A 15,988-nucleotide genomic window follows, 5' to 3' on the forward strand; every position below is an offset into this window, starting at 1 on the left:
TTCGTAATACGTTTTGTTTCGTTAAATAATATGTAGAATTTTATAAATATAATAGCAAGCATATAATTTACGTGCCGATAATTATGATAATGGCCTAAGTCTATAAAATTATATACATTAATTTTGGATGATTTATTTTGTAATATACATAATTTTCATATCAAATAAATCATAAAATTCATTTTAACAATTTTTTGTTTCGTTAATTACGATTAATCCATCGTCGCAATTACCTGCACATAATTTTTACACGAATGTTTTAATTCGCAGGATCTGTTATTATTTGTTATCTACAATTACAATGGTTGCAATCTGTTTTGTTGAAATGTGTATCGTTGGATAAACGACCAAGATTTGAAGATATAGAACAAGACGCATTAGACCTTTTTATTCGCATAAAGTTCGTGACATTTAAATCGTAAAATAATAATGGTTCATAACGTTGCGATAACATTGATCACAGCTTACTAAAAATAAAATTTAAAAAAAACCAACGGGAAAATATTATTATTATTATTATTATTATTATTATTATTATTATTATTATTATTAATAGGAAGAGAAAGATATTTGCATTCTTAGATATTCTCTTAAACTTTTCAACTTCTACATTTATTTAAATGGCTTTGTAATCTACGACGGACGATGACTCGTGACTTTGCGTTGAAATGCTAAACTAGATATATATAAAACAAAAAAAGAAATAAAAAAAACAAAAAAGACAAAGACTACAATCGTAAAATGTAATTTGAAGAGAACAAGATAGACGTTAACGAATACATTTCGTAAAAATCGGCAAAAACGTTCTATACGATATTAAAATTAAAATATAAAAACGATATAATAAAAGGTGTCAAAAACACAATGGAATTGGAAAAAAATTTTCAAATAAAAACGTATTGTAAAAGAGATGAAAAAAGTGAGAGAAATAAAACTAACGAGATATGGGGAGGATTATCCGCTGGCAATTAACGAAAGGACCAATTAGCTCCAAAGCAAATATCGATTAGAATGGTCTTCCGCAAGAACCATACATACCGTTAATCGTTGGAAGTGTATAAAAGTTCCGAAACCACTTCTTTAACGTTACGTTCACGATTATCATTATAGATTAAAAAAAAACAAAAAAATAAAATGAGATCCGAATGAAGTCTTTAATCAACTATAATACCACCCGCACAGAGAGAATTCTTTTGATCAGAGAGCTCTCATACATCGAATCGAATCTTTTTCCATTGGATTATCGAAGAAATTGATGAACTAATAATAGTAACGAAGTTAGAGTAATTACAGTCTTCTCTTGGTGTCTTCTTCATCTTACTTACTTAAAGACCCCGTCGGTCCATTATTATTGTAAATAATATCGCTAGTCCAAAGAAGAGGTTCCCTATCGATCGAGTTAAACAATGTAATCAGAGCCAATGATGGAACGATGGTAATTAACAAACAAGTGCCATTCAGTTGACGATGAGATATTTGATTCCTTAAAGACGAACTATCATTACGATTAAATTACGATTAAAAAGATGCGAGCTTTATCATTTGTAAATAAGATTAACGGATTATAATATATTTGAATTGAAATTTTTCTTCGATATGTTACGAAACAGGGAAAGCGTGAAGAGCGGACATCATTGCTGTCCTTGCCAAGCACCACCGCCACCAGTTTTGGTGACAACATCACCGAGTGCACGGATAATACGGCAAAGTTCTCAACCCGAGGCGTCGGCCTGCTGTTGTTCCGGATGTTGTTGCAACTTGCACGCTGGAATCGCACCAAGTGCTGCCTCTCTACGGCAACTACGCGAGCCCGGGGATGGAATAGCCGGCATAGCTGCGGATTCTTTGAGAATCAATGGCGGAATACGACAATTCCGGCAGGTAAGCGGCTACAATTATTCTGCATTTTGCCAATTGCCACTTTATATTTTATATCACCTACCACTATTCTCACCACCGTCACTAATCCACCATCGATAACCACCGATCACCATCGTCACCAACATTTGGATCAATCACGAAAACGCGTTATAGTATTTATTTTATTTTCTAACGAAACAATGAGGATTCATCATTTACCTTACCCCACATAATCATCATCGTAATCATCATCGTAATCGTCATCATCATTATCAACATTATCATTATCATCATAATTGTAACCTTCTTGTGTAAAATATTAATCATTATTATTACTCTTGATGTCGTCGTTGTCTTATTCTCTTCGTTATGGTCATTGTCGATGTGTTGTTGTTACTTATTTCTCAATGTATTGCTCGATATATTCGTTTGGAAAATCGATCTTGATCCAGGAAACGAGCATCGAGAGTTAACACTCTCTTTTTCCTCTCTTTTATGTCTCCCATCTGTGTTCATTACCCTTATCTGTAATCGACATAACAAATTCCTACAATTTCAACCCCCTTTTTCTCTATGTGTGTGTCCAAATATTTCGTGTTTATTGTTCCTCTTGTCTTCTTAACTAACATCTAATACATTTCATCATGATTACGTAAAAACCTATAATTTTAGGAATGAAAGAACAAATATTTTACATAACTATTTAAAAAGGGAATGTAAAGGGGGTAAAATAAATCAAATGAGAGGAAGGACTCTGCATCGGTTTCGTACGTTTACCGACTAAGGAAATATTTTTCTTCTATATCCAACGTGGGATTAAAACTACCCTTAGCTTCGAAATCGTTCCCTTACCCTGTTAGTTTTTTTTATAACGCGCCATCTACCAAAGGGTAGTAGAGTTAGGAAGGAAAAAGTAAAAACGAGAAAATAGGGAGTGATCGTACCGACCGAAACGTTTTCGAATCGTTCGAGGTTCGATACGCGGAGCGACCATAATTAAATATATTTTTGTCTCAAACTTCTTTTCCTATTTTAAATAATTAACAAAATTAATTCACAAATTAAATTCACTCGGCGCAAGCTTTTTGTAAAAGTTAATCTCGCTAAATAGATGGCACCATGTGTGTGTGTTTTTATCGAAGTCCGAACATCGTATTAGCTCTCACTTTTAGACACGAGTGAAATAGTAACACGAATAATCGTACAAGTAGTAGAAACCTACGAATGCACGTACGCCGATCATAAGCTTACGATAATTGCGTTCACGTAGGTACGTTTTAATTTCTACTCTCCCTTCTATAAAACATCGATCACCCTTTACGAATTTAAAAAGAAAAATAGAACAAGGAACGGACAATTAGAACAATTGTTTACCAAAATATATCTACTTTGTACAAAAATATACTTAATTAATTGTTTAATATTGTCAATTTCTTTTTTTCTTCACAGTCATTGTCAAATAACGAAAACTCAAATTAAACGAGTAGAATAAAAGAAAAGAAAAGAAAAGGAAAGAAAAGAAAAGCCAAAAGAAACAATAGGAGGAATAATAAACTGAAAGAAAAGAAGGGATGAAGAGGTTCTTGCTATATTGTTAGTTTAATTATCTTTTCTCGACGTGTTGAGATCACCTCGGTGGTATCGTAACTGGAATAAGAGTGGAACGAAGAGTAGGAAGAGAAAAAGAGGAGAAGGAGGAAAAGGAAAGGGACAGAGAGGGGGAGGAAAAGAGCATCCTGTCGTTTGGCTGACTGCCAACGAACTATAATCAAGCTTCACTCTCCGCATCCTCCTCATCCTTCTCCTCCTCCTCTTCCACCATACCCCTCTTCAACCCTTATCCTCGAGTATGTCATGCATAGAATAGAGATTCGTGCTAAAACGTATCGGGCTGTCTCTGCCTCTCGGTCCACCCCCTTTCCCGTACCCCTTCCCTCCTTCCCCCCTCTTAACCCACCTTCTCTGTCACTCGCTCGCTGCGTTTTCAACAATTTTCCACTTACTTTATTTTTAATGTTTATTTTATTTTATTTTATTTTATTTTGTGTATGTTTTATTTGGTTGTTTATTTATTATTTTATTTTTAATTTTTATTTTCGTAAAAAGTAACGAGCCACCGTGATTTCCAAATTCGACGGTGAAAAAGAAAAGAATAAAAATAAAAAGTAGAAGCCCTAAAAAATGCTAGAAATTAATTTTATTTGAACCACAATGGGTCTCGTTGTATTATACGATATATTATATATCGCACGTTATCTCTCTACGATACGAAATAAAATTATTTTCGTGCCATCTCATTTTTTGACAATACGCTTTTTTCTTCTCTTTTTTTTGTGTATCTTTTTTTTTTTGTTTTAATTAGCAACGAACGATTTAATTTGCGCGAAGATTAGCTCTTGAATAGATATATATTTTTACATTAATAATAAAGCAACGGTGCTGTTGCAATGTAATGTTCGATCGATAAAATTTGATTATTTGATTTGATACTTACGATTAAAAGTAACAATCGAAAAGAATTAATTGTTAGAAATCGATTGAAATTAAAGGACTCGTTAAAAAAGTGGATATACGTTGTACATAATAATCGTTAATTATTTCCCGTTATTTATTCAACCAAATCGAAATACGTTATTCGAATTATTACCTTTACCTTTCAATGATGTTCATATAAACAGACAAATAAAAAAATGCGAAATATTAATTCTTCATTCGTTATTTCGATTAAAGATAGATAAACTAAATAATTTGATTGTACGATATAAAATTATTTTCGAAAGGGAGTAATAAATTATTGTTAATTATCATGTAATACGTTTCGAGCTTAATCGTTAATCGTTCGTTGAATTTGAAATATTTAATTTTTAACCATTTCCGCGCGATGTTACCTGAATTAATAGGAATAAATTTTCAAAAAATGATTGCTACCTCGTCGAATAAAGAAAAAAAAAATATACTTTCGATATCCGATAAAATGAAAAAAAAAAAAAAGAAAAGAAAAAAAATATGAACGGGACGAAAAGGGAACGGGAAAGAAAATGAAAAATTACGAAAAAGAGAAAAATAATTAAGGACAGAGCGAAATAATCTCCGGGAGTTAGGAGAGCTTAATGAACGGAAAAGAAAATTGCTGGGAAATGTTTCAGAATACTTTGTGAGAAAAAAGTAGTGACTGGCTGGTTGGCTACCTACCAGCACTAACTATTACTGACACTGCTACTACTACTATTACTACTACCACTCTTCATAGTAATTCCAATCAATTATCACGTCTCCGGCGGTGCTGCGTAATCCCAGAACGAGATAATCGTTGGATTATGCAGGACCGTGCACTTTCTCCAAGACTTCTCTCATTTCTTTTTTTTCTTCTTATATTTTCATTTCTTACCTTTTGTTTTCTCTTTCTACTTATTACGTTTTTTTTTTCTTCTTTTTTCCTTCGAGTATGATAATAACTAATTTTCTCGTTTGCTTATCGTTGAATTTACTTGAATATCTTTCATTTTCTACATTTTGTATTTTTGTTTCTTTTTCACTCATTTCTCACTCCAACGATTATAATTATTATTAATTAACATTATTAGCCACTCGAATAATTTCATTTAATGATAAAGAAGACGTTGACAATTTTATACTTGAAAAATCATCTATCCATACAATATGAGTTTACATTTCGAATTTTATGTTTGCAAAATATGTGTGTGTGTGATGGATGAATATATATTTATTATTAATTAACTTCATTAACCATTCGAATCATTTAATCGAATGATGAAAAAGATGTTGAAAATTTTATACTTGAAAAATCATCTATTCATAAAATATAAGGATCATTTTGAATAGGATTAAGATGAATCATCGTGGGCTGTTAGTACTCATATCTCACTCGATGATATCTAATGCGAATGCAAATGTATTTCGCGTATCTTCATCGGTGCAATTTATCACGCGTTTTAAGCTCTTTGTCAACTAAAAATTTTATACATATAGTTGTATATATATATATATATAAAAATATGTATAAAATATATCGATTTCCACTATTTTCGTTACATAACATTTTTACTCGGACTAGCGAACAGTAGATATGTTCCGTTGCTATCCAACGAAATATACACATTTCGATATGAAACGAAAAAGATACGTTATTCCGACACGTTGAATATATAAAAGGTATTTCACCTGGATCTCTACCTTTTCTTGTTTCTTTTAGAATCTCTCACAATATTCTACCATCCTTTTTTATTCGATACTAACATATACTATAAATAAAAATAAAACTTATCCGAAGTACGTTAAATTAGTAAAACTTGTAAACATAGTTGCTTTTTTTTTTGGTTTTTTTTAATAATTAATTATGTAAAAAAAAAAAAATGTAAATTAAAGTTTACGCTAATGTAAGTTAGTCTCTCCTTGTTTCTTTTCTATCTTTGCTTCTATCTATTTTCCTTTTCTATCTTGGATTTGATCGTATGCGAATCGTAAAGAGCTTTCGTCGAGATCCAACGGTATGGGGTGGGGTTCTGTTCCAGAATAAGCCAAGGAGCTTTTCCACAGCACGATTTCGCTCGGCTATCGTTCTCGAGAATAGAAGAAAAGCTCTAAATTACTTTTTCTATTCTTTGCCGAATCACTCTCGAATTTAGTGGCTATTAACGTCCTATGGAACGTCGCTCCGCGTTCGCAAATCTCTTTCTCTCTATTTATCTCTATCCATCTCTATCACTTTTTCTAGTTATCTCTTTTCTTCATCATTTAATTATAACGACAACTTTGCACCTATCGAATGGTGAAGTAACTTTTCGATTTACTCCAATTTTCTTTAACATATTAAACAGAATTAATAGAATTACGCTTTCTTAAAGAAGTAGACGAGTTTCTAGGAAAGTAATTTTGTTTCTTCGATGATAAATAAATGAGCTTTTCGTTTTTTATATTTACAATCCAATTGTAAGACGTTTTAAACGATCGTCAAATTGTTGGATTTGATTAATTTAATTGTTCAATTATTTCTCACTTTGTTATCACTTGTCAATATTCAAGATATTCGAATAAGTTAAGTAATCTAACACAAGTATAATGTTTAAAACAAATAGAACAAATAATAAGCAAGAAAAGAAAAAATAAAATACAAAGTTCATTAACCAAATTTTTCCACGAAAAAGCTGCTCCGTGAAAATAAATAGGTTTTACGAATGAAGCGCGAAGAAAACTTATATTACTTTTCCCCTACATTACTTCGAAAGTAAAAAAAGGGTTTCTAAAAGATCGATCGATTAATCGAGAGAAAGAGAGAATAAAAAAAAAAGAAAAAACAAAAAAAAGAAAAGAAAAGAATAGAAAAGAAAAGAAAAGAAAAGAAAATAAAGTACAAAATGCTTTCACGTTAACTTTTACGACAGACTCTCCGTCTACCATCTTACGCTCTATCTTTTTTATTTTATTTTCTTTCTTATATTTTTTTAAATTAAATTGAACGGCTATCCAAGATTCTTTGAAAATCGGTCGATCGAAAAGAACCGTAGCGCGTTCGTTGATTCATAATTAAGCTAATAGTATCAGTATATCCCCCATTCACGCTAGAACTCATTTCTTAAACTCCTTTCGTCGAATTCTCAAAAGCTGAATTCGCGATAATCGTGAGTTTAGAATTCGTTTAAACGTTCTTCTTCTTTGTTAGTTTCCTATTGCCTATAGTATCATCTGTCTATTTATCTAATTATCTATCCATCTATCTATCTATATATCTGTCCCTTTCTCACTTGCTTAGATCTTCTTTATCTTCTAACAATCCATAGAAATTTAAATCTCCTAAAAGAAAATAGAAAAAAAAAGCACAATCAAACTCGAAAACATCCAAGTATAGTAATCGATCTTTTCTATCGACGAAATATCGCTTCTTTCATTGAAGTCAGTCGATCACTCTCCCTCTCACCCCTTCTTCTTCTTCTTCTCTCTCTCTTCCTCTTATTTTTAATTTTTCTTTTCTTTTCTTCTCCTTTTTTTTTTTTACAAATAAACAAGATTTTAATTATAGCAAAAATATTTAGTATAGTTTAGTAGTAACGTCCAACGTAGAAATCTAATTAGCTTAGATAACGAAACGTTTAAATCACACGATCGGAGAGAGTTTTCAAAGTGTTCAACGAGGAAACGAAAATTTAATGTTTAACAATAAGCATTAAAGAATTTGAGAGAAATCAAATGAAACAAATGTGCCCTTTTTTAATCTCCCGTTTAATGGGTTTAAGAATCACTTCTGTACGATCGTTTTCTCACACCTATTCAATACTACCAAAGAGGTCGTGTCACAGGGTTTGTGTGTTACCAAACGGGTCACCCATCCATATTAATAACCATGCCCTCGTAGTTTGACTTTAATGATCTGACGGGAACTAATAATCCAACGTGGATAGATCGTTGTTTAATTATAAAATAAAACAAAAAATATTTTCTCTCTTTCTCTTGCTTAAAACATTAGATTTTCCTTTTCCATCTTACCCATTGTCAATCCATTCTTCGTCAGTCTGATCTATCTGCACCTGTTTGCACTCTCGTCTATCTCTCTCTCTTTCTCCATTTCACACGTTTCACACCATAAATATACATATCTCTTTCTCTCTCTTTCTCTCGCTCTTTCTCTCTCTCTCGCTCTCTCTCTCTCTCTATCTTACACACACGCATACACTCTCGTTCTTTACTTATACCAATATAACAACGTGTTAAAAACACGCCCAGTTTCCCTGGTGGTGCAAATTGTCATCGTCATCGATGGCGACAACACCTCCACCGCCAACGGCTACGATGCCCGCTTCCGGTTCTGGTTCCGGTACTCAGGGCGTCGTACTCTGTCCACGTACGCTGTCTCAGGTTCGACGATCACGACTACGCAGAGCCCTCACCGAGGCTACCGCAGAGACCGTCAGCTACGTCAAGACGGTGGGGAAGATTTTATTTTGATTAGCCAAATTTACACGTACATATTATACGCTTTAATATACACACACATTACATACACATACATACACACACACGTGTACAATATATACTTGTGTGTATATATTGTATATATATATAATATATTATTTTTGACGTTAAATATTACATGCGTTTTGTGAATAATGTGGATGCACGATCTGCTTCAACGAAGATTAGAGGTGTATTAAACGTTCGAAACCGAAATATTTTGAAAAGCAGGGTGTTGTTATTTAATACATTTAATATACGAGATCTGTTCAAAAATAATTCTCCAAGTATATATTATGAATTACTTTTTCAAACGTATTTTTCATCAAACGTTGTATTATTGGATACCGTGTAATCCCTCTTTTATGGGACACCTTGTAAAATTAAAATTGGTAGGATATTAACCGCCTAGGATCAATGTATCATTTCACGGATTATATCTTAATCGCTTGGAAACAATAAATTAATATATATATATATATTTAATAATTATTAGAACGTAATTTATCGCCTGTTATTCAAATTGAACAGTTTACGTTCTCGAAAGATAATGAAATAAAGCCAATGAATAATATCAATAGCGATAAAGTATCTCGTATCTCTGTTTCTATCTTTTTCTAATCACCCTGTTTTTCAATATCCACGGTTTTTAACGTCCTAATATACCCCGTAGCACTTAATCGTGCATACCGAGACACGCTCTCTCGTCTACGTAGCTATCGCAACTAGCTTATAGAACACGCCTCTCACCAATACCACTGCTGCATCCACACCACCACCACCATTAATACTACCACACCATTACATGATCTTATTATCGTTAGGTCCCACCAACCCTGACCTGCATTCTCCAATGATATCCGATGTACATATGTATATATTGTATATACATATATATATAAATAATAATAATAATAACCGCAAATACGTGCATACGATACGTCGATAAATTTATCCAAGAAAAATCCGTCTGTGCGATGCATATGCATTTTCGTACTTTACCGGTAACTCATAGATTTTTCCAATGATTTTCTACGAAACTTTAACAACTAATTTAATATTAAAACTTTTATAGAATATAGATATGCATTTTGTATTTCTTCCTCTTTTACACGTAATTAGTGTCGTTAGAAACTATTAGAAACATCATTTACGATCGATACGGTTCGATGAACGCGACTAAGTATATACGAAAGTTTCTACTAAAGTTAGTGAATATTGACTAATATCAAGCAGAAACTATGCGTCCCTGGAGCAAAATTCCATCGGACAAAGATCAAACGGTTTGTCATGGCAAATAGTAATACGCGTTTCATCAAAATCTTTAAACGTTTACAATCACTTTTTCAAATTGTTCTAACTGGTCAGTCTAAAAATGATTTAAGTGTTACGACATTTAAAAATTGTTCTACGGTAAAATGTACGTTTACAGGATGTTCAAAAAATAATCTCTCCTTAGGACTGAATTTCTTTCACGTTTATTTCCAGATTATCTCAGAAGGTAAGCCAAACAAATTTTTTTTAACTAGACTTCAAATTTATGTCCAATACAATTCGAATATTTGAAACGATCCCGATAATAAATCATCGAACATACGAGACGATTCATTTTAGGAACATCCTGTACATTCGATCGCGAAAACTATATAAAATTAATGAACACCCGTCAAGACGAATAATAATCGTTAATAATTTCGAAAGAAAATTAACGTACGAGAACGAATATTAATTAAAAAAAGAAACGAAAACAATAATAAAATGAAAAAAAAAAAAAAATAGCTGAAGAAGAAGTAGAAGTTGATTTAGGTTTTTATTTGTAACTTCGTTCTAGCTGAGAAGACGATGCTTCATGCTACAGGTAAACGTATATACGATAGCAAATTTAATCCCCCCACCCTCTTGCAAGTAGTATATCAGGGCACGTGTTTGATCTCCCTTAGAGAGAGTACTCTCAATCACCCCCTACCACCTCACACACCCCCCTAACCTTGTACTTTTCGATAGACACTTGGAAAAAGAAAATGAACGCACCTGTAGTTGAGAGTCCACGTGCACGAATTTACCGTCACAGAGCACGATTTTCCAATATCACACGTACTATCAACACGTGAGAGAGTAGCCATCACACTTAGAGACACATACACATACGCACACTGACATACGTGTATACGAATGAGAAAATACGTCCATGGGTATGGACGTGCGAAATCTCGACTTTAATACCGTTTCTATATCGGAAAATCGATATTAAATATCGAACGTCACCATTGGACTGGTCTTTCCTTCTGTCTTTTTTTTTTTTTTTATTTTTTTTTTGCCGATTCTATCAGTAACTTTTCACGATGAAAGACGTAAACGAAAACTAACGGGAGAAGAGAAACTCGACGTCTGTAAACTTTGAATTATTCCAAATCAAATGGTAGCACAAAAGTTATGGCGAATCGTGCGATATAAAAATATTTGTCTCGTTAAAAAGAAGAAAAGTATCTAAAAAAAAATAAGCGTTAAAATAAAATTTTTAAGTGTACGACTCGTTCGTTGGTTAGTAAGGTTTCTAACAACAAAGTCTCGTAGTTGTGAAAACTCGAATGATAGAAGGACGACTTCGTGTCGAGGATGCCAGTTGAGAAGAGGATGTTTGAAACAAGACAACGAGAGAACTAGGACGAGATTAGATAGCTAGCTAAGATTAATTGCATGATATTATTGTCTTTGAACAATGGCTTTGAGAATTTCAAGTATTTTGAGAGGAAATGATATAAGAGTAAGAGGGTGAAAGAGAGAGAGAGAGAGTAAGCGAGAGAAATAGAGATACACTTTCGGTCTAATGTCAGAACTATTGTGTTTAGAAGTGTCCGAGGTATGATGATAGTTATTCTCTAACTCACTTTACGAAAGAAGAAAAAACGAATAAAAAAGAATAATAATAAGAAGAGGAACGTCATTAGTCATATTTTTAGTTATCCTTTTGAATGTGTATCGTGAAGTACGATGAAAAGAAAGATCAGAGTATAGAAGTGAAATAATAAATAAAAACAAAGGGATGAAAAAAAGAAAACGAGTAAAAAGATTCACCTTGGCGAATCAAGGTATAGAAGGGGGTTAAGATTAGAAATAAGAATGTTGCCTAGCGAGAACGAGATTGATGTACATAGGAAACGTCTAACCAATGAAGAAACAGGACTAAAGATGAACTCTGAGAGTTGGGGGATGTGCATTGTTGCATTGACTCGTTGACGAAAGAAAAAGAGAAAGGTGGAAGGTTGAAGAAACATATGTATGTATTAAAACGTTGACGGTGACCTCACTCGTTCCACGTTTCTTTATTTGGCAGCATCGTGGGTGGTGACACAGAAAAATCTAACCGACTACGACTACTACTATTACTATTACTATTACTGATATTGCTATTGTTGTTGTTGTTCCTATTGCTTTCGTTCGTTCGTTCGTTCGTTCGTTCGTTTGTTTGTTCCTTTCCCCTTTCCTTTTCTTTTATTTTCTTTTCTTTTTTGTCTTCCTTTCTCTCTCTTACGTCTTTTGGCTTCGAACCATCTTCTTCATTTTTTCCTCGTAAACCCTGTACGTTTTTATCCTACGTTTATCATCTCGAGAACGATGTCGAGAGATTTGTGTGTGGCGAGGTTTTATCGGGCTATCCTACGTGAATATAAAAAAACGTATTGAGAATAAAGAGAACAACGACTACTGACTTACGATCGGGGACAATGGGAACGCCTCGAATTAACACACTTTTCCTATTTTTTAAATCTATATATTATCCCTATTTCTAATTCCTTTTATCTTTTGTCCTTTATTAATTTTCATAGTGTTAGTAATCGAATAAATGACAAAATAAAGAATTATTTTCACCTGGAATATATTTTCGATTATTAACGCGACAAAATGACGATTTCTTTATACGATCAATCAAACGAGATAAAACGAATATTCACGAATTGTCAGAACGTGAAAGAAGGAAACGACTAATATTATTTACCATAGAAAAAGACGAATAAAATTTGTCAATCAAATATGTATTTGAAACCTACAAAGAAACGACAGTTTTATATTTTCTGATACACGGGAAACAACACATTTTGATCGATATAATGGAAAATGACAATCACACGTGCGATACTCTTCGTTTTTACGATCCATCGATTTTCCATAAAAAACGTTCGATAATTTGTTTTCATTCTTTTTGCAAAAATAGGAAACGGTAAGGAGGAAAAAAATTGGATAAAATGTATCATTGTCTGTTACTTCCGTCCTTCTAGGAAAGTCTTTCGACATTCGTCTCGGTCAAGCTGCTTATTCTACTGATGGTAGAGAAAACGAAATGGTTTCTATACCGCGGAAAAGTAAACGTTTCCGATAACATAAGTACGGACACGTGAAGTAAATCGGTCTATCCATCCAGCTTTTCAAGATGTCCAAATATACGTTTTGAAAATCGTTGTTCCGTGGTAGCCATGAACAGGATAAAAGATGGATCCCAATTTCTAAAAGTATCAACGACGTGCATATCATTTTTATTATATCTCCTGCACATATTTATTTTCTATATCATAAGTTTGCAATATATATATTATATGCAATATAATATTTTTTACAGTTTTTTTTACCTTTTATCTCTTTTCGATCTATCATTTTTTTTCTCTTTTTTTTTTTAAAATTCATCTTTAAAGAATTTTATATACGTTGATAAAAGAATCGTTTTTTATAATATCCCATCTAACGAGCTGATACGAACGTACGCGAGCGAAATGATTCGATTGAATCGAAAGAGAAACTTATTGAAGATTATGTAACGCAATGCGACTTGGCATAGAAAGACGTTCACTCTCGGTTGCTACGTAAGTAAGAAACGTAATCAAAATCATATTCTGTAGATGGCAGACGTTGCCTCGGCTAAACGTTTGTCAATTAATTTAACGGTGAATTCAAGCAAAGTTGTTACTTTGCTCGTGACAAGACATCTATTAAGATATTTCTATATATATACATATACATTATATATGTACATAGCGAATTATCTAAGAAGATAAAGTATATTTAATCATATGACTCAGAATCTTTCATTATTCATAGTTGATTTATAAATAATGAAGGTTTATTACAATAAAATTGTATTTATCCGTTAATTCGCTCACCCCGATAATTAAAATTTATTTTTCTCTCTCTTTTAGTATTTAACATTGACTGAGATGATCAGTATAAACAAAATTTTCTTCTTCTTTTATCGTAATAAATTTTTATAAATAAATAAGTAAATTATTGAATTGAATCCACCTCGTGTTAGGCTCAAAACTTTTCAACCCATCGTCATTTATTATGCTCTCCTCCTCGTCAATCAACTATCATAATTAATAAACACATTGATCAAAAAAATATTGAAAAAATTATTTAAAAAAATATATAAAATGAGGATTACAAGGGTAAGACATATAAAATGTATAAATAATGAATCTACAGATAGTTTGCAACTGGGTTTAAATCTGTCCTCCTTTTGTTAAATTCGTGAACGAGATTCTAGAACAAGGATAGGAATATATATATATATATAAAGCCTACTATGATGTTTACGAACGAAACATGACAAGCACTATGTTATCGCGAAAGCGTTGGATTAGAAAATATAAAGGCGACGCATATAGCCGTGCAACAGGGTAGATCGTACGATGAAGATAGACGTATGCACGACAAGCGAATAGAACAAGAGAATCTACTTCGTCACACGATTGATAATTATCATAAACATAGACGTATGTTTGCTGATCGTTCGGTATCGTATCTCATGGTTGACATTAACGAGCATCGATACATCGCCTAATCGAAACATTCTCTATACGGTTTATCTTTGCTCGCACGAGAGACCATAGTTCGAAAGGTTCAATCGTTTCTAAGATAATTAATTACGTTATTTTGCTTATTTTTTTTTTTTGGTGCTATTCGTTACCTGTTCAAACATTAAAATTACCAAAACCAATGGAAATTGAATTGATTAACTTGTGCCGTATTCAAGTAAAGTAAGGATCGATTTGTTTTCTTGTTTTTTTTTTTAAGTATAAATATGTGTAATATTTTTTTCTAAATTATACTTCGTCTTTTATCGAATTGACATTGAATGAAAATTAAAGAAAGAAAAAGAAAAATGTAAGTAAAGGTTTATTTGATCAAAAAAAAAGACAATCATTTCGACTGATCCGATAAAAATACTTGAGTTTTACGAGTGTAAATCATGAGTTTTCTAGATTCTCTCATCGAAATCTCATCAAGTATAGAAAAAAAAAGGAAAGGGGGGAAAAAAGAGAAAGCGAGAAAAACCACAAACCGCTTGGTAGGATGTACTTTATGAAATAAGTTACTTCCTCAAGTTCTTCAATTAAAAAACTTTTCACATTCGAAAGCGCGAACGATAGAAATCCGCGGAATCGTTCAACGACGCTCGTTTCCTTCTCTGCTGCTGCGATAAAAGGCAAAAAGGATTTTCAAAAGAACCGATATCAAAAGAAATGAAAAACGGAGAAAGAGAAAGAAAAAATACTCTGTTATAAAAATAAGATCAAAAACGAGTCTTAAAACGAGTATAGTAAACGTCCAACTGTTTCCATCGCATTTTTACAAACGATGCGCAGTCTGTCTTTCTCTTACACATACATATATATATAAACCACTGGTATATCGATTTGTTATCGATCCAAGTTAAAAGTGCAAGAAAGGAGTAAAGAAAGATAAAAGTCAACAAGAGATATCCGAAACAACATTAAAGAAAGAAAATAATTTGTTCCTAGGTAGCCAAGTTCTGAATGACCGTCTACTTTTACAACTACTACAACTACTATAACTATTTATAACTATCACTATTACAACTACTACTACTACTATTTACAGCTATCACTACTACTACTACTAATACTAATACTACTACTACAATAAGCATTACTTCTATTTCCTCTTATTCTAGCTACTTTTTAGATTCCGGAAGTCCTCGGTCTTCTAAGTTTCTCTTTCTTCGATATTACGACTGTCAAAAGAAGAACTTTGGATTTCTACGAAATGAACCTCGTAATGCACTAGTTCTAGCTAGATGGTTCATGGCAACGTATACATACTTTGACATGGGAAGCTTTTGCCAACTTCAAACGCAAAGCAAAATATA

At 32.6% G+C, this 15,988-nt stretch overlaps 1 protein-coding gene and 1 long non-coding RNA gene across 7 annotated transcripts in view; one reads left to right on the forward strand and one right to left on the reverse strand.

The window, feature by feature from the left end:
• Positions 1-15,988, reverse strand: part of LOC122520159 — a 123,878-nt gene that overhangs the window by 53,982 nt on the left and 53,908 nt on the right. Inside the window, exon 1 of one of the 5 annotated variants that reach the window (XR_006304454.1) lies at positions 10,858-11,075. The exons of 3 other annotated variants lie outside the window; for them this stretch is intronic. This is a non-coding gene — a long non-coding RNA (uncharacterized LOC122520159). Of the gene's footprint in view, positions 1-10,857; positions 11,076-15,988 lie in introns of those variants that run through there. One more of the 5 variants, XR_006304457.1, reaches the window with a different exon arrangement.
• The window catches only part of LOC122520155 (small conductance calcium-activated potassium channel protein), a 143,845-nt gene that overhangs the window by 50,957 nt on the left and 76,900 nt on the right, over positions 1-15,988 (forward strand). The window contains exons 3-4 of one of the 2 annotated variants that reach the window (XM_043640158.1): positions 1,611-1,881; positions 8,599-8,799. In XM_043640158.1, coding sequence (XP_043496093.1) covers positions 1,611-1,881; positions 8,599-8,799 — 472 coding nt within the window. The remainder of the gene's footprint in view (positions 1-1,610; positions 1,882-8,598; positions 8,800-15,988) is intronic. The other variant, XM_043640159.1, reaches the window with a different exon arrangement.

Source organism: Polistes fuscatus, unplaced genomic scaffold (genome assembly GCF_010416935.1).
Source record: "Polistes fuscatus isolate 324 unplaced genomic scaffold, CU_Pfus_HIC Scaffold3, whole genome shotgun sequence".
In the NCBI taxonomy this organism is placed as follows: Eukaryota; Metazoa; Arthropoda; class Insecta; order Hymenoptera; family Vespidae; genus Polistes; species Polistes fuscatus.